The 19,950-nt window shown below is 38.2% G+C and overlaps 1 protein-coding gene and 1 pseudogene across 1 annotated transcript in view; both read left to right on the top strand.

Annotated features, from left to right (window-relative positions):
* CALCR (calcitonin receptor) overlaps positions 1-19,950 on the top strand; it is a 53,161-nt gene that overhangs the window by 20,286 nt on the left and 12,925 nt on the right. Inside the window, exon 6 of the mRNA XM_003782672.2 lies at positions 3,941-4,067. Coding sequence (XP_003782720.1) covers positions 3,941-4,067 — 127 coding nt within the window. The remainder of the gene's footprint in view (positions 1-3,940; positions 4,068-19,950) is intronic.
* LOC111722045 lies at positions 10,529-10,607 on the top strand (annotated as a pseudogene).

Raw genomic sequence — 19,950 nt, 5'->3', positions numbered from 1 at the left:
TCCTAGGTAAATGAAAATTTAAAGGTGCACTGGAAGATATGGCTTGGACTGGTACCAATTACAAAAATGATTCCTAACTTATATTATCCCAACCGCCAGTACATTCATAATAACTTTCACTTGTGTCATCATATGCTATTTTTCTTGTTTGTTTTGAATATGACTATAACTACACTACCTTAGAGGAGGGAATACTCCTTTTTTCTTATCCTGTGATATTGACTGATTTACATAATCTCCAAAACTCAAAGTAAATATCAAATGCCTTCTACAACAACTAGTTCCCAAATGAAATGACTTTTTGTTTTAGCTTGAGAGATGACTTCTTGAGATTCATACTCAAGGAAATTATTATCTCTTCCTCGTGTTTGAATGACGTCTTGGTTAGGCCAAGACAGAAGTAGATTATGTTGTCTTGTCCTCCCACTATCAAAGAATCTATAGTACTTATGGTTTCCCATCAGTCAAATAACAAGCAATATTCTGTCCGTCAAAATGTCTTGTCTTTAACCAAGAAAATAAAGTACAGCTAATCTCGGGTTTAAGAATTTCTATCTAAGACATTTCAAATCTGACAGAGAAATATTGTCAGCTTCTCTCATATTCATTTAAGCAGCAGGATATTTATAATGATAATTTTTATGTTAAATTCAGTTAATCCTTTTATGTTAGGTTCCATTATAGTTATTACAATAAGAGTAAATAAACAATTATGTAGTATATAAAGTCCCTAGAGGCAGAAACTATTTGTCCATCAATATATTCCTAGCCTTTACCAGAAGGGCTGATTCATAGTGAGTACACAGTAATATGGTGTTGCATTATTGAATGGATTTTGATAAATTTCAAGTACCTTTAACTCATTTCAAGAAAAGGACTGTAAATGTCATCAAGTGGGTGTAATAAAATTTTTAAAACTCAATAAACCAAAATTATATTGAAATTTTCACGATGACAGAAACTCATATACTAGTCATATTTCTCCTTTGGAGCCTACAGTTTATCTAGTTTTAAACCACCATTTTTCCTATGTTCCCAGTGAGAAATGTATACACGTTTTTATATATATACCCACACATACAGGTCTGACAGTTAGGTTTTTGAACTCATCATAGAAAAAGTGCTACACGACCCCGCATTGCTGAATATCACTACGGTCACCTTCCAAGTACTCCCCTGGGGAAGCTCTGCACTGGCACCAGCACCTAGTCACTCTTCAAATCAATTTTAGAACTCTTTTTCTGGAATGTTAGCAGAGCTGTCATCATATGGCGCACAGAAACACCCAACAGTAATAATGGACACCACTCAGTAAAACACCAACACACATTGACACAAACACGGCTGTGAGACACTCATATACCAAGGTTACAAACTCTTACCAAGTTATTTGTACAGTGCTGCCAATGTAAGCGCATGGTGGCAAGTTCACAAACTTAACTTGTCAGACCTCATGTGATGATAGCCGTGATGGCCATTCCAGAAAGAGTTCCAAAGTTGCTTTGGAGCGTGGAGTAGGTCCTGGGCTGGGGTTGGTGCATAGCTTCCCCAGGGAGTATTTCAAAGATAACCATAGCGATATTCAGCAATGATGTATGTCGCACTTTTCCTAAGATGAGTTCAAAAACTTAACTGTCAGACCTCCTATGTATCTTAGCCAGTGTTGCAAAGAGGGTAACGTTCAATTCGTTAGTTAATACCTAGCTTAAGAATTTGGTACATGATTAATATGATGCAAAGCATGTGCTATGAAATCATCTAGCATTTACTGTAATTCTTTGACGTAAAACTTCGTAGCAATCACATCTCAAAGAAGGAATTTTTTCATACATATGTATTTTTAAATTCAAAATGAGTAGTAAACCCTATCGTGTCAGGCACTGTTCTAGGTGCATAAAATAAATTCCTTTAGCACTTCCATTTTAGTGGGAAAAATGCAGAAAATAACAGGTCATAAAATAAGTGATGAGTGTTCAGAAGAAAAATAAGGCAGGGATACAAGGTGCAGAGAGCAAACTGGAGATGGAGAAAGTATATTTTACTCAGAGCGATTTTGTTTACACAGGAGAATGAAATTAATGAAGTCTTTGAAGCTAATGTTGTACATCAGTGGATTATTGAACTCTACCAATCGAAAGAAAACCAAGCATGAGAATAATGGCACCATATGATACAGTCACTCATACTTCTTAATTCTGGATAATGCCAATTATTGTTGGTCTAAGCCTGGCTAAATCCTGTAATGACACCACCGAAATTTACCCCTCAGTGGGAAGAATTATGAAAAGCTATTATCAATGCATGGAGGGCGGCAGGTCACAGCTTCAACGTGCTAACTGCAGCAGTGGAAAAGAGGAAGGGTTTATGCAGTATACGTGGGAATGTATTACAAGAATTTTTATCTTTAATTCAAACAAACTTGAAATCTACTTTAGTGATATTATAAATCAATTATGTTTATTTTATTTACCGGATTTTTATACTGCTAAATAAAGTAGTCCATAGAAGTATGTGTGTTTGTGTCGGGGAGAGCTCTTCTCTGAACCCCATCTTAAGCAGAGACTGCCTCCTGGATAGAAATGCTGCATTTTACCCTTGCTCAACAAGTGGAAATTTAAAAAACATTATTTACTATTTACTCATGTTTATATTTCCTGAAAATTTGAAAAATGTAGCTAGGACAATCAAAATGTGCCCCAACAGATGCCCTCAACCTTATACCGAAATTGGCTTTTTAATACAGATAATTGACAACTCATTTTTCTTTGAGTTGGAAATATCGGAAAGTATTATCAGCAAACCCAGACCATTTTCATATTTCATCTTTCCTCAAAATTTCCTTTGCAGAGTTCCTGGATTCTAACCTTATTCCAGGAAGATTTTCTTAGGAACTTTTATTGTGATGAGACAGTTGTTGGCATGATTAACTGCCCGTTTTAAGCTTTTGCAAGGAGAGTGACATTATACTAGGTTTTTTTTTACTAGATCAAACCTAGTAAATACAAGATTTTCGTTTGTCCAGAATAATCATTCCAGTTTTATGAGAGTCACGATGTAGGCTTTCGCCCTTGCATCAAAAAAAAAAAAAAAAAAAAATTGATAGAACATTCAAACTAACATTTATGTACATGTGAACCCTCACATCATCGTATGTGTACAAGTTTATGAAGTGAAGGAGAAAGGAATAAAAACCCCAATAGCTGTCTTAGTCCCCAAAAGGTAGGATACGACTATGCTAAGAAACAGCAGCCCTGGAATAGGTCTCATTAGAGGCAAACCACGACTTGCCTCCTGGCGAGAGCTCATTTGAGCCTAGTTAGAACTGTTTCCCTGTGTCTGAGCTCCACCATCAGGAGGGTGTGGAGAAGAACCGCAATGATAATTCCAGTTGAAATATGAGATCTAAGAAGACGTTAACAAAATAATGGAAGAATAATGATGGGATGTGTATGTAACGGTTCAAGGACATAGATTCAATACCTTGCCACCGGCGGCCTTGATGCTGACTTCGCACTCTGTGACCCTGCTGGCCACATATTTTCTGCCAGGATGCAACAATGAACGGGAGACTTTTCATTAGAAGCACATTCCAAACCCTAATGGCTCTCTTCTGAGAGCCCTTCTCGTAATTAATTCTATAGCATTCATTATAATGTAAAATGATTTTATCACTCACGCTTTCGGTTATCATGTAAAGTTACCCTGAGGACCAAAAACTGTGAGCTGCCATGACAAGAAAACTGTTTTTAAAGCTGTTTTGAAAAATCAGGCAGGAAAGTCATAATCAGTCTGAAAGACAGAACTAGCCTCACTTAGTTCTGTAGGTTTCTGTTACTAAAAACAAACAAACATGGAAAATGATGACCAAAGTTTTTTTTTTTCCAAATGTATTTCAACATTTTGGCAGTAGTTAATGCTTCGTGTTATTTTTTTTTTCCAGGAGTCTTGGCTGCCAAAGGGTAACTCTGCACAAGCATATGTTTCTGACTTACATTCTAAATTCTATGATTATCATTGTCCACCTGGTTGAAGTTGTGCCCGATGGAGATCTTGTGCGCAGGGACCCGGTAAGCACAGCATGGTTTGATTTTTTACTCTTATTTTGAAGGATATAGTACCTATAAATGTAGTGTTACTATTTAAGTAGCTAACTAATTAAGCAGTTAATGACTTAAGCAGCTGTTTAGATGTATAATCATATTTAATCCCATAGCTGAGTTTTGCAGTAAGCAGGCATATCATTCCTGTGTAGTTCTTGGAAATAATTGTTATATACTGTGTATAGGCCTTGAAATAATCAAATCTTAAGAATCATACAACACATCATGACTTTTTATGACTAATCAATAATTTATTAACATCTATGGCAAATATACTGTGCATGTCTTAAGATGTAGACAATACCAGGGGCACTCAGGCAGTGCTCCCCAGTGACCCTAGTGTGCCACTCATGGTTACAGCTGTGCCCAGATAATGATCCCCTCATCATTCTGGTATCAGGCTAGGTTTGGCCCAGTCATCTCAGCTACAAGCAGCTATGCACTAATGAGCCATATAAATATTCTCATGTTCTCCATCCCCATGTTTTGAACAAAGTTTCTACTGAAATGAGGGAATGCAAAATTGGGGGGAGATGAGAACAACAGGACATCCGTGAAACTCATGCCCACATGCACTCAAGCAAATGCAATGAGTGTCCTACTTTTATTTGCATAGTATAGAGAATGGAAGAGCTGAAATCATTTAGCTCTCTTACTAAGAACCTTTCTGGATTTATTCTACCAGAATTGCCCTGAGATTTGTTCAGAATAACTCACACTACCTTCAACCTTCTCTCATTATTTCCAAGACAGTATTTTTCACAGTGGTTTCCAACACGGACCATACTTGAAAATCAGCTGGGGAAATTGTGTAAATATGAGATAGCTACTTGTCCACACGATGCCAGAGTTTCAGTAGGTATCAGGTGGAGCTGAAGAACATGCCTCTGTGCTGCCAGCTTTCAAAATCACTGGCCAACTTCTGGGTGAAGCAAACAAGCTGGCAAAGGAGGGCAGAGGAGAAGCCCTCGAAGGCTTTCCTGCTTCACTGATATCGGCCCCAATATTACTATTACTATTACAAATTAACAAAAATCAGAACCGAAGGGGACGTTGGAGCTTATTTATTTCTTACTCCTCAGTTTACAGATGGAATTAGGTACCTGGATGGAGAGGAGAACAAGGACTCAAATCGGGTCTCCTCACCCTCAGAATGTGGTTTTCTCATTGCACCCCGTGCTGTATCTCTAGTAATAAACCTGTGAGAGATTAGCAACCCCAGATTTGTTGACTGGGTGTCCAAACCTATCTGATTGATTTTTCAAAAATCAGTTCCCTTTGGTGCTTTGATACCAAGTAACCCCTTACAGGAGTTTTATGTATCAACCCAGTGTTTAAATAATTTATAATCACAGTTTCTATCAATCGTTATTTTTCCCTAAGTATTTCCCTGCCATCTCCTTTTCAAACCTGCCTTCCTTAATTTTAACAAGCATTTTGCCCATTCATTAGTGGACTGTACTTTAATAAGATGATTCAAAGCAGTTTAACAATGCAATTATTTATTAGATCAAATATAAAATCATCAATATTTGATCACTGTTGTTCTGCTAAATTGATTGAATCTATACGTCTCATCCCAGTATAAATGTATGGCCAATACACTGGGGCTTGTAAGAATGGGGACTATCAACACCCTAGGCCTGAATGAACAAGTGGAAAGAAGATGTAGGAACCTAAAGAGAGAGAAAGGTGGTATGGTGAAGACTGACCTTCAGAAACTCAGGACTTCTACCTTGGGACACAGCTAGCGTGCAGCAATCACACAAAAAGAAGTAGGGAAATAAATATCTCTCCCTCCCTCACTCTCATCTCCTAAACTCTGCCTATGGTCCCCATTAACTGAGCTCAACTGGAAACCAGAGGGCAAGGAAACCCTGATGGAGATGTTCACATCTATTCTGTGGACCCAGGGCACTGGGAGCATGGCAGAAAGTGCATCTGGAATCACAGACAGAAGCTGTCTCGCTCACAGCGAATGGCCAAGGGAGATTTTCATTTGTTTCTCTGCTTGACTGCGTTATGCAAGCATCTGTAGATAGCCTCATCTTTCAAAACTGGCATTTGACGGTTCTGCCAACCCAATAACAAAAATGCGTGAAATCTGCCCACAGCATGCATCCTGCATGACAGTGGCATGGCATGGGAAAGCAGCTTAATTTGGCTCCTAATGGGTCCACGGTGTTAATAATTTTTGCAGCCTGAATATATCCAGAAAAGCACTGTGATCCATTTTTTTAAAACCGTGGCATCTATTACTGAAGACAAAGTCCTGTCTTACTCACCTGCAAAATAATGTGACCAAATGGGTTTAGTTTGATGAATTTTATTTTTAATGTCAGCTGATTTAAATAAAATTAATCTCGTTTAATTTAATTCCCTCAATATCCCAGTGAAAGGTGGCTATTATCTCCATTTTTAAAGCTGAGGAAACTGAGGCTCAGTGAAGGCAAGTGTCATTCATTCACACTGTAAATACTTAGAGATGAGATTCAAACACAGGAGCCACTCGCTCTTCTTAACCGCTTTGTATTCTTGAGTGTCTTCATTTACTTAGGCAAATGTGTTCTTAAAGAAACAGGCTCAGTCATTCCAAAGAAACAACTGTCCAAAATTGGACATTCCCAATTAGAGAAGCTGACCCCCCACTGAGTTTAAAATAGATGGAAAAGCAATTAACAAAGCATCTCTCTGCACATGATAGTCAAAAAGAATAGTCAAATTGTTGGCTTTCCACCACCCATTAAAGGTAGAAATCCTGAAAAAAAACAGTGTGTAGGGAGCAGGCTTGGAAAGGGCACTTCTCTTTTTTTAATAAGCAGTCACATTGACCTTGGAGCACACTCAGTCAAGTTATGAAGTATTGTGAATTCTTGAATAGACTCTTTCTCATCTCTCTCTGGGGGGTCTTCTGCCCCAGCCCCCCAGCTGGTAGTATAAAGAGGGCTTCTCATCTATTGTCGAGATCTTGCTAAATCTGTTATCTTCCTGAAATAGCCTAAATTCAGGCTTTTTCTGAGTTTGCTACTGAATTATAGAAGCCATTTAACCTTGCCCATCCAATGAGAATAACAAAAACACCCTGCTTACTTCCAAGGGGTTGTCCTGGAGTCCCAAGGAAGCCTAAAGCTTTTAAAAGCTCCCAAGAGCATAATACTGCCAGTGATTGCTCACAAGGGTTGCTGTCACTCCTTGCCTTGTGGCTAACTCCCTAGGTCCCCGTACTTGGGCTTTTCCAACAAATCTGTTAGTCTATTCATTGCTCTTAACAATCTCATTCATTATCACCGCTGTATGTTTCCACTTTCATGGGAGGTGGACATGCCCAGACACTGCCAGCCCCAGCAAACAGGCTGCCCCCAGCCACCACCAAGTCGGGCCAGATCTGCTTTGCAGCTCCACTATTGCCTAGAAACCTGAAATAAATGCTGTCAGCAGTTGTCCAGGGACATGGCTCTGCCATGATGCACCTGATTTCCTGGGAGGATGTGAATGTGAGCTTCAGAGGCCCAAAGAAATTAACAGGAAGCTTTCTTCTAGGTGTGGAGTAGTGAGGCTGATTCTGCCACACACATTGGGCATTCTTAATGTAAGTTTGAAAATAAGGAAGGAAGCTTATCTTTACACCATGACTAGCACCTAGTTCTTCAAATCGATATTTTTTTTACCTAACAGACTAGATGTTTTTAGCTATATGAGAATAACTTCCTAGGGAAAAACTATAAAAAACTTGAAAGATAAACTCTCACCCAATCAATGAAGTATTTATTGACAACTCAAAATTCAAATTCTAGTCCTCAGGCTGAACTGAATTCATACTGTCATGGAAAAGTATCTATTTACAACATTTTCTTCTTAGTCCCCAGCAATGAGCCCAGCCTCCCCTGGAAACAGCTTCCTGGGTCTTCCAATCACATATGGGGTCTAGTCAATTTTTACCTATTTCAAAGTGTGAGGTTTTGTGTTTTTTAGTTTTCATGGAAACAAAAAGCAAAAACATCAGAATACTTTTCTCTGTGTGCCTGTCAGAGGAGCTTTCTTTTCTCTGAGGTTAGACAAAATAAAACAAGCCATGAATAACAAGCCACTTACAGAGGTAAACAAGGCGATGTCATAATGTTAGAACTCAGTGTGGCCACTTTCACAACTTCAGATGTCTGGAAACACATGCCTCTCACCAAATACATGTAAGCTGTATAGATTCAAACCAAATAACTAAAATGACAGAAAGTAATTCGTGTTTGTAAATTGTGAAGCAGACACTTCACCCAGAAGTGTAAGAAACTAGGGGTGGGGGGGTTGTTTTAGTATTTTCTTTATTTGAACTTAGTTATTGTTTTCTAGTGAAGTATTTTTTAAATCTCTTATTTAATCCTCCAAATACAACAACATTGGGCTGCTCTTTCTAAGAAAGAAAAATTAGTTCAAGAAAGGGCAGGAAAGAACTCTCAAGTAAACATGTCTTAGACGTTATTCATCCTTGTAAATGCTATGTACTGTCACCGAGAGAGACACACGTGGCTAAATTTCTATTGTGTCTCACCTTGAAAGTGCATATTCTGTCATAAATGTATTCACGGAAGCCCAATTTCTTGAGTGCCTTTTTCCATTCAAAAGATCATTAACGTGGATCATAGCTGAAACTTTAAATTTGGGTATTAAGAAAGAAGAAAGTTCCCCTGTTGTAATACACTTAAATACAGAAGGAATAAACAGAACTAAGAAAGGTTTAACTTCTGTTTTTAAGCTCCATCTTTCCAAAAGGCAGAGTTCTCCACTTCGAAAAAGACTGGCAAAATAGTATCCAAAGGCTGAGAAATGTGCCATCAGCACCAATTAGTCACACACAGAATCATATATTTATGGTTATTTTAGATGGGTTATTTGAAATACTGAATTTTTATTGAAAAACTGACATCTCAGGGCGGTGCCTGTGGCTCAAAGGAGTAAGCGCCGGCCCCATATGCCGGAGGTGGTGGGTTCAAACCCAGCCCTGGACAAACACTACAAAAAAAACAAAAACAAAAACAAAAACAAAAACCTGATATCCCAGGAAACACTAGATTAAGGTAGTTTCTAGGCAAGAAAAATAGATACAAGAAAGAAGAGACAAAGAAAAACATCAGAAATTTTTAGAAAAAAAGAAGTTATCGAACATTGTCAATCTATAAATATTTATTGAAATTGCAGCTAACATGTAAGGGATAACCACAATTATAAATTAAAGAACAGCATATCCATCAGCCTTTCATCTATTGGTGATTTGGGCATATGTTTTCTTTAATAAAAAAAGAAATGCATAATTTTTAAACACAGGTTTTTTTCTTAAGCAAACTAAAGACAGAGGTGTGGCTAGTTTTTTTTTTCATTTTGACCCATTTCTTAGGTCACTGAATCAGCAGGTAAGAGGCAAAAAGATTTCCTTCCCAGTGCTCATGGGAGTATATTAAACATAAAAAGTTATTTCTTAAAGAAGAAGGCTGCCTCATCCCAAATGTTACTGCACTCTTTCTATAAGAGTCTTTTGTTAAGGGGGGGGAAAAACATAGCATCCTCACCCTTCAGTAGAGAACCCCCGGGGTTTGTGGTCACTTTTCCATCTTCCTGGGGTAGTTTCTGGTTAGTCATATTCTAACCTGTATAGCCAAGGGTGGGAATTTCATTCCTCCACATTCATTTTTTTTAAAAGTTAAACTCAGAATAACTCATGGCATAAATAAGGGCTGAATACATCCTCAGTTTATTGAGTGATGTGAAAATTGCCCATTGTCATCCGTGTCATTTGAGCATTTCATTTCCATAATATCTAAAATTTTATTTTATTTTTTTTTTGTTCTATCTGCTCATTTCATGATCTTCATGTAGAGACTCAGGAGGCAGAATTAAAAGCATTGTTCTTGCTGCATCTAAAGCAGGCTGGCAGGATACTTGTCATCTTTCAGAAGTCAATTTCTCTCTAAACTTCTTATCTGGGTCTGAGAGGGACAATACCGGGAGATTAGTTTTTCCTGGGAACCTGGGCGCTTTGCACCTCAAAAGCTGAAACAATCAAATCCCATTTTCTATAGCTTCTTATGTAAGTAAAGTCAAATGAGTCCCAAGTTCCGGAAAACAACACGAATTTCTCCTCACCTTCATTTGTTCAGGACAATCAAGCCACCGGGCTGTCAGAGCTTCCCCCTGGGTAGGCACGAGAAGATCAGCTTGGAATGTGCTCAGAACTGAGGCAGCAGGGGTGACAAAGCCCGGGGGAAGCAGGACTCCTGCCCAGCCCAGGAGGCTGGTGCAAGGAAAAACATAGAAATGCGAGGCAACAAACAGACAGCAGAGTGTTTGAGATGAGGGCTCAGTGACTGAGAAAACTATACTGGAATTATCTCTTTCAGCAGCCTATAGAAAAAATAGATTAAGGACGAAAGTGTACTATGAGCTTAGCGCAGTGGCAGTATCGTAGCCAATGAGGTTTATCGAGGCACGATTATTGCTAATTGAAAGTGTACTATGGGTTGGAGGAGTGATGCAGAGAGAGTAACGCCAAGATGTAATAACGGAATGAGGCCTTCTACCCTGTCATGTACCCCACTTCACTTTACTTACGTGTCAAAACCAGTAAATGATCTTTTAACTAAGTTCCTATGGTGCAGAGAAGTATAGTGGATTTCTTTATTCCTTTTTACAGTTATTATTTATAGTTGATAACTTTCCCGTGGGGATTTAAAGGAAAATGTAGTCCTTAACTGGATAGAAACATCAGCCCAACTCCCAGTTTCTCTCATCTGGCTGATCTGGGTGGAGCCTCTAAACACGAAATCAGTAACTGAGACGTGGTATCCTGTGACCTGGCAAGTCTTCAGCTCAACCTTTGCAGCTAGCTTTCCTGGGTTCCAGAAGGCTGGCGTGAGTTTGGGGCAGAACTTGTTATAGACTTGTCTCATTCTCAAAGAGCTTCCAGTGGAGATGCTAAAAGTCTTGGGTGCTTGTTTAGGGTGTGACAGTTCACCCTTCATCTCACATGTGCTGTTCTTAAATGGATCGCTCCAAGTCCTACAGCCTAGATCTTGCCCAACTAGAGGATCTCAAATCCTCACTTTTCTGCTCAAAAATGAATATGAAATCTTGAGCAAGTTACTTAACCTCACTGCGCCTCACTTTCCTGGTGTGTAAAATGGAGATAACGATAGTACCTTTCCTGATGAGTTGTTCGTGAAAAACCAATATAGCTAAAATCCAAAAAAACCAACATCTGGCACATAACAACTCTCGAACGTTACCTGCCATTGTATTCCAGCTGTTAGCGTTACCATTAGGCCTTAGCACTTGTCCGTCTCCAATTGAGGCACCTTGTCCATTGCTGTGTGCCAGAGCAGAGATGTGCAAACTGAGAGCATCTATAAAACACTGCTTAAATCTAAAAATGACTAAGTGTAAACGCAGAGCACGCATATTTAGAGGTTTGTAAATCACAAATGACCAAAGGGGTCTGAAAATAGAACACAACTTTCTAAAATGAAATTCATCATGACTTGAGAATCCGAGTGAGTGATTGAATGCCCTTGCCATACCATGTAGAAAAAGACCGCTGAGAATAATAAGTGCTTAACTTTTATTCCTTTGCCACATTCCTAACAAGTTTTTCTTAAAACTCAGTTGGAATTGTGCGTACCCCAATCTACTGCTTGCTCTGGCATTGTTTTCTTAACACTTCCAAAGTGCTTCCTTTGCCAATATCCGGATCATCTTCCGATGTATTTATCTCAGGTGAGACTTATGTTTTTCCTCTGCTGTTGTGTTTTGTTCTGCTTTGCTCTGTTTGTTTTTGTTTTCGCTTTTGTTTTCTACCCGCACACAGGCACAACCCCACAGTTCCACAGATTGAAACTCATTTTCTCTGAGACATTAGCAGAAATCCTATCGGGATTGCAAGACACGCATGGTGTTTAGTTAAAATACTACAAACTTAAAATTCCTCTGGAGGAAGACTACTGTCCTTTCCTGCAAAGTTAATGCTGACTTGCTAACGGGAGGATTTTTCTCCTTCCTCCAGCTAGCTTTAAAGACTGTTTTCAAGCTGAGATGAGGGCTTTTTTGCCCCCTTAGTTTTTCATCTGCACTAGCATCTTGAAAAACGGTCTGTAATTCTATTTTGCGAGGTTTTCAAGTTCATGTGGATCAAAGCATGTTTCTCATTGCATTGTGAGTTTACTGGACCGGGAAACTCGTGTTTTTTGATTGTTAGGATTAACATCAATGGAAGGCCACCAAGTAACCAAACTAAGTGGCAGGTACTTAGAAAACTCTCTGTCCTGAACCATCCCAAGTGTGGTTTGCAGCAGCAGCATCTGAGCTCTTAGGAATGCAGACTCTCAGGCCCTGCTGCTGATTCACCATCTGAATCAGAATCGCTAAGCTGCCCCAGTCATTCTGATGCACGCTAAAATTTTAGAAGCACTGGTAGAGCCTCTTCAATTATTTACATTTGACCTGGATCTAGTTGGAGGAAGTCATCACTGCTTTTAAGAACTCATACTCCTGGCTCAGCGCCTGTAGCTCAAGCGGCTAAGGCACCAGCCACATACACCGGAGCTGGCGGGGTTTGAATCCAGCCTGGGCCTGCCAAACAGCAATGACAACTACAACCAAAAATAAAAAAGGCTGGGCATTATGGCAGGTGCCCGTAGTCCCAGCTACTTGGGAGGCTGAGGCAAGAGAATCACTTAAGCCCAGGAGTAGTTGGAGGTTGCAGTGAGCTGAGATGCCACAGCACTCTACCCAGGGTGACAGCTTGAGGCTCTGTCTCAAAAAAAAAAAAAACCCTCATAAATAAGCCACACTCACTCCCACTAGTTTTAATGTCAGAGGGTACAGCAAAGGACATTTCAAACTTGTAGGACGTCTATAGGGAGAGATAATAAAAAGTAACCCACATGTCCTTTCTGTTTTTCCCACATATCAAAATGTCCTTCTCACTTTGAGATAGGTCTGGAAAAAATGCCAAGCTAATTGCATATAAGTCTTATTTGATCCATTCTCCCTTGCAGGAATACAAAAATAATTTGTCTCCACAGGATCGCCCACTGTAGTCCCAAATACCTCCAGGAAGAGAATGGAGATGTGACCCACCTCCATTTCCCAAAAGTTTGCACACATATGAGGCAAAGTAACACAAGCACCATTGAAATGCAAGAGGCAGAACAACCTGTAGACACAATCCTGGCTGGTCATTATCAAGGTGTCTTACATGTTGTTGGCCAGCTCTCCCCAGAACATTTACAGATGAGCAAAGATGTGATTGTTCCAGAGTTTTGTCAGATACCAACAAAACCACTAGGAGATCACATTCCTTTTCGCTTTGGCTTTCATTAACTATCTCTGGCCTGCCTATTGACGCCTCTTTGGCATTATTAACCTACCTCGCTCCCACAAGCATTTCCTTTTCCACACTTTCAGCAATCACTGGCCTTCCCATCTCCCACTTCTGAATGGTTTCAGGGACAAATATTCTGACAGAATAGCCTGTTTCTCCCTTCAGCCATGTACTTTAGGGCTTCAGCCATGTCCTAATCTAGCCAGTTATTCAGAGGAGACTGTGCCCCCTGAGGCCTGACTCTTTCCCCAAAAGAAAGACTCACACTCACTCTGAAGTAAATGATATCTCTTTAGCCCTTCCCAGTGGTTCTTGATACATACAATGCACTGAGACAGCCTGAAACATTTCTCCGGAATAGCACTATTGTACATCCCCCCAAAAGTTCTGAAGACAAGTTGCCCTGAAAAAAAAATCAAGAATTACCCCCTAGAACAATAAAGAGAACTTGAGTGCTTACAAATATAATTTAGAAATAAAAATGATTAAGGAATAAAAGGCGCCCTATGTTGTCTGGAGCAAGGTAGTCTGGTCCTGGTCTGAAAAACACATATATTATAAGCAGGAAAAACCTAGTCTGAGCTATGATCTGATCTGTGTTACCTTTGAAATAAATATATCGCATTCTAGAGAATTTTTGTGTCTCCCCATACACTCTCCACATTTGGAATGTAGTTTCAGTGGCTTTCACTGAAACAGATGGCTTTCCCGAAAGCATAGAATAATCAAATTCTTAATGCAGAAAAAAATGTGAAGACTATTAAGTTTGCTTGAAAATTAATAAGTTATTCTCCTTGAAAGTAAAGGTCTAAAGGGAGAAGCAATATCGTGGAGTTGTATCATGTAGAGGTGTTGGGTATTCATATTAACATATAAGAATAAAATCTTCATATAATCAAAATTACCCTCCGAAATTTCATCCATCAAGTACAATGGACATCTTTGTAGAGAAATTCTTATGCACACTAAATTTTGACCATACTTTGGGTTATTTTCTGGGCATCTTTCTCTGCTGGAAACACTGAGTTCCTTGTTTTAAGTAGCCTCTAGAATGAATGATAAGAGACCACTTAGAAGAGGAAGGAAATGGCGATAATGAATAAGATTTTCTTTTTTTGCTAAGTCGTTTGGAAACTTTGTAAAAGTGGTATTGTTTTAGGAGTATAGGAAAGCAACAAAAAGATGACAAACGAAGAGGATTTGACTCTATGAAATATGACATAATTCACCTTTCTTTGATTACAAACCAAAAAATACTCAGGCATCTCATTCTCCATGACATATTTCAAGACATAATTTACAATTTCAAATAACTAAGTAAGGGAAAGAAAAGTCTTCTTAACATCTCCCACCCCATCAGATCTAGTAGCTCCTATTTGTCAAAAACTGGATTCAACGATGTTTATAATGAATGGGAAACACACACTGCCAGTTATGTCTCAAAGAATGGAAACACTTGTAGGTTCTTTTCATATGAAATACAAACTAATTTGAAAACACTTCTCCAAAAATTATACTTTGAAACGATTTTGAAATCAGAACTTTTTCTCCTGTGTAAGGACAGGCTGGTAAAGGATGAGACTTAACAGTCAACCCTATGCAGCAGGACCCTTTCCAGTCGTTTTTAAGTATATTTCTCTGTAATTTTTTTTTCCTTTTTCTGAGAAATGCACTATAGGATGGCGGAGTGAGGAGAAGGGACTCTGCATACATTTGATTCAGCTGAAAACTTGTTTTCTTTTCATTGAAATGATAAGAGGCACAGGAAAGAAAACAAAAACACTTTTGAACATACCTCACGTAAAGGTGGCCATTGTAGAAAAATGTTCCAATCAGCTTCATAAATAGTACTTCAGTGAAGAACATCCATCTCAGTTCCACATGTAATTAAATTCAGCTGATAAATAAGCTTTACATCTCTTCTTTATGAGAAAAAAGTGATTATGGGTTTTACATGTAATCATTTCAAGGGCCTTGAAAAATTCTGGATAATTCCCATGCAGTGTAAATAATTGAAAAATGTGAACCCTCGTTACAAAGTGAAAACAAGTGTATTATCAAAATTTAACTATGTTTACAGAAAACATATTTTTAAATATCTTATTTGAACATTAGCTCAAGACCAGAAAGGTATTACAATAAATGGCAAATCATGAAAACAGGAAGTGTTCTAAAATAAACATTATAACTAAACAGGTAAACTGAAGGGGAGGAGAAGGTTATTCTGGATATAGATAAACAATTTTTAAGCCAGCTTTGGCTGACTCCATGGTCATAGGTATGAAAGGGACTCTGTGAGCACAGCTAAGTCTAAAAATCACTGAACCAAGGTTGAAGGCACTACTATCCCAGGGAATTTGCACACTGGATTAGGTCAAATGAAGTGCCTACTAAAACAAACAAAAATCAGAAAACTTTAAAAGAATCCAGGATTTACAAAGTAATATTTGTAATATACAGAACTCAATCTAAAATAATCAGACATAAAATAAATTAGGAAATAGGGCATATTCATAAAATAAATTAGGAAATAGGGCATATTTTTAAGAGAAAACACAATTGAAAGAGACCCTGAGATGATCTAGACATTAATATTAGTGGCCAAATATTTTAAAGGAGTTTTTATAACTATGCTTAAGTGAATGAATGAATAAAAAAGAGAAAAAGCTCAGCCAAAAGCAGTAGAACTTTTTGTAAAAAAAAAAAAAAAAAAAAACTACCTGGAAATTCTAAAACTTAAAAACAGAGCAGCAGAAGTTAAATATATATATGCATATATTTATTTACATAAATAAATATATATATGTGCTTATATATATAAGACGAGCTCAATAACAGGGTCAAGATGACAAAGAAAAGAGTCAACTTGACGATAACTTTATAGGAACTGAAGAACAGAGAAAAATATACTGGGAGGAAAAATGAACAGTCTCGGGGACTCATGAGACGATATCTAGAAGTCTAAAATGCATATACATTTTGAATCCCAGGAAAGACAGTTAAAAAAAAAATGAGCCTGAAAAAAATTTTGAAGAAATAAAGGCTGAAAATGTCCCAAAGTTGATGAAATCCATAAACTGATCTATTTTGTTCCCATCAGACTTCCTTCCTCTCAAGAGCTTGACACTTGGAAGCTGTTTTACACTTGAGTAATGAACCATAGTAAAATCTGTTACAGGTGAGGAGTGTGCTTTTATGTTGCAAAGCGAAAGGAGAGACGGAAAAGAACGGCCTAAAGAACACTAGAAAATTGTGCAAATGGTCACTGATTATTCACATGCCCCTAGGACAATCTTTGCAGACAGCTGGTGGTGCATACACATGCCCAGTGTGAAGTACAAAGGCAAAGTCTTGTTCTGCCAGGGCTACAGGGGATCATGCTAGAGCGTAGCTGACTTTAGGGGCTGCCACCTTCTAAAGAATCCCTGCTCAAAGACTCAAGACAGCCCCCTAGGGACACAGTGCACAGACGGCCCCCTAGAGACACAGTAAGTTTGCTGTCCATGTCAGCAGCCTGACCCCTTCAAATAAATATACACTGATCTTTGCAGACATTTGCAAGAACCATAGTGCTGTTAGGTGAAAAGGACCCTGGCATTTAATTTGCCACAGATTAGACGCTCTTGTTTGGATACTTGATCAATAATATTGAATTAGGAGTTAAAACATTTTCATGGAACAATACTATAAACACTACCTACAGCCATATTCCTTTCGATGTAGTAAGCAACTGCTGCTCACCTGCTATATATAAATATGATCGGGTTTAAGTCCTGAGTGTGAAGATGGAAGAGGAAGCAGAGACATAAAGATAAATCAGGTAGACACATATTTAACAGAAATGACATGTTCACTCAGTGTATAAACTGAAAATGTATTCAATCAAATTCAATTTTTTAAAAACCTAGCAAAATGAACCAAATTAGACCACAATTCTTTATTATCAGGGTCTTTAAAAATCTTTTCCTTCTAGTAACATGTTTAGAAATTGATTTGATTCTTTCCTTGCTCAATAAACATAACGTCACACTCCTCTTTCTGTACAAAAGTGAACTGATGATAAAATCTTTCTTAGAAGCTTCAGGGACATGTAAATAATTATGCTTAATCACTAGAGATTGCTCTGAACAATGAAGTTTAGTTCTGTTTTAAAACAAGACTTGGCAGAAACAAAATTGATGGCTTTGATTCAGTGCGAATTATTACAGAGTTAATACTTTTTAGACCATTTCAAGTTAATTTTTCAATATTTTGAACGAAGGATGATGTTTTAACTGTTTGCCATAAGTCTTCCCACCTACGTATTTGGTCCCTCAATATCTAAAGAGACAGGAGAAGATGCTCTGTGCAGGCTCTTCATTTTGCTTCAATATTCTCTATGTGAATTTGAAAGTCAATTGATAGTCAACCACCTCTTTTATTATAAATTAGCTGGTATTACAGCCAACTTAAAATGCAAAAGCTGGAAGAGGAGCAGAATGTTTGGCGATGCTCCTTAATATGATCAACCTTGGCAGAATCTGCTAATCCATTCATTCTTAATTATCACACAAACGAGTGGATTATTTAATGTCAATAACACAAACGCCACTGGTTTGATTCATTTCTTTTCTTCTGACTTAGGTTCCGGAATTTGCTATGTACCTAAGAAAAGAATTTTTTAACATTCTTAAAGTTGGCTAGAAAAATTACCTTTTTTAGAAGTCATAGTGCATGGTGGCACTTATTTTTTTCTATATATGTCTCCCCACCAGAAGGCGACTTCCTTAATTGCAGGCATTGAACTTAATCTTTGCAACCCTAGGACCTAGCCCAAGCTTGAACCCAAAAATGCTAGCACAGTTACTACATGAAACTTAGCCACCATTTTGAAAAATCAAAAGATGTTAAATAAAGCATGCCTTTTAATCAAACTCTGGCAGAATAGATCCTTTGAGAAATACATGGCTGTTATTGTTAATCTTTCGCCGAATTTGTTTTAAAGCAAAACAAAACTAAAACATCACACACATTTTTCCTTAGTGTGTTACAATATCTAACTATAAGAAATTAGTGTAGAAACTGAACCTGCTACTCCAGTTTTACCAATGAGAGAGAGAGAAATTCCAAGTATTTGTCTGTGTGTGTGAAAGTTAAAAATTTTGGTCACATTAAAGGTGTCATGAGAATGAAGTCAACTCTGAGAGTGATACATGCAAGGGCTTGGCCCTGGTCAAAGTGTTCCAGTGGAGAAAGCTTGCTTTCGACAATACTTCCCTAGGCCCTCCTTTTGTGAACCTCTTAAGGACTGTTTTGTTAGGGGCTCTTGGACCATTTTGAATCCTCTAGCCTACTGCTTGTCTCCAGCACAAGCTAATAAGTGTTTATTAAACCATATTCCAAATCTGCATTTTCTGTGATCCCTTCTCTTCACTGTTTTCAATTCTTCTACTCTGAGGTTTCTATTAATATGAAGGATAGGGTTAAATGTGTGATTTCTCCCTGCGGTGTTTTAGTTAGAAAAATGGCCATAAGCTAAAGACGTGAAATCCTAGGGCATTTCAGGCATCATGAAAATGACAGAACACATTCTGGGAGGTGAGATGCAATTCCTCAGCTCCCTTTCACACTTCGTAACAGGGCTGTAGGGCACGCGGTGCCAAAAATGGTGGCTCGTCAGTGCTTTGAAAGTAAGACATAGGCCATGGTCCACTGTTGCCACCCTTGCTTCCACAGAGCAGTTCTGATTTCCTTCCTAATTCTCATCCTGAAGCCCTTCTACTCCCAGCACAATTAACACTTCAAAACATTGACTACCTATTCTGAAGTTAGTTTTTTCCTAAACAAACAACAAAAATTCCAAAGCAGTTTACATTTGGAGGCACTCTTTCTCCCCATAGATGGTTTTAATTTTTTAATTTTTTTAATTTCAGAATATTATGGGGGGTACATGCTTTGGGTTCCATAATTTGCTTTTGTACAGATTGAGTCAAAGTTTTCAGTGTGCCTTTCACCCCGACGGTGTGCATCGTACTTGTTAGGTGTGAATTCACCCATCTCCTCCTATTCCCTGCTACCTGCTTGGTTTTTGTTGAGTTTTACTTCCATATGTGTACATAAGTGTTGATCGATTAATTCCAGTTTAGTACTGAGTACATGTGAAATGGAAAAACAGTAAATGGTTTTTAACACATTTATTGACACACAAGATTCCTATATTATCCAGATCAGAGGGATTTTCTTATGGGTGGTTGAAAGATAATGGGAAACTGATCCAATATTTAGCATCAATTGTCTACATAATTTTGAGGTTAATGACTTACCAGACTGAAGAAAACCTCAGTTATATCATTCCTATTCCATTTTTAATCAAATAATTATAAAAACTCTGGCACATTTAGCGGAAAAGATACATTTATCTAAATAGTGTGCTTAATCAAGAAAACTGCAGGATCCTTTCTTGAAAACGACATTACCACTCAGCAAATTTTGTGTTTTACTGAAATA

This window comes from Otolemur garnettii, unplaced genomic scaffold (genome assembly GCF_000181295.1).
Source record: "Otolemur garnettii isolate 467f Iridium unplaced genomic scaffold, OtoGar3 scaffold00005, whole genome shotgun sequence".
Lineage (NCBI taxonomy): Eukaryota > Metazoa > Chordata > Mammalia > Primates > Galagidae > Otolemur > Otolemur garnettii.
The sequence above is the reverse complement of the archived record's forward strand: the minus strand, read 5'-3'. Positions and strand labels throughout refer to the sequence as shown.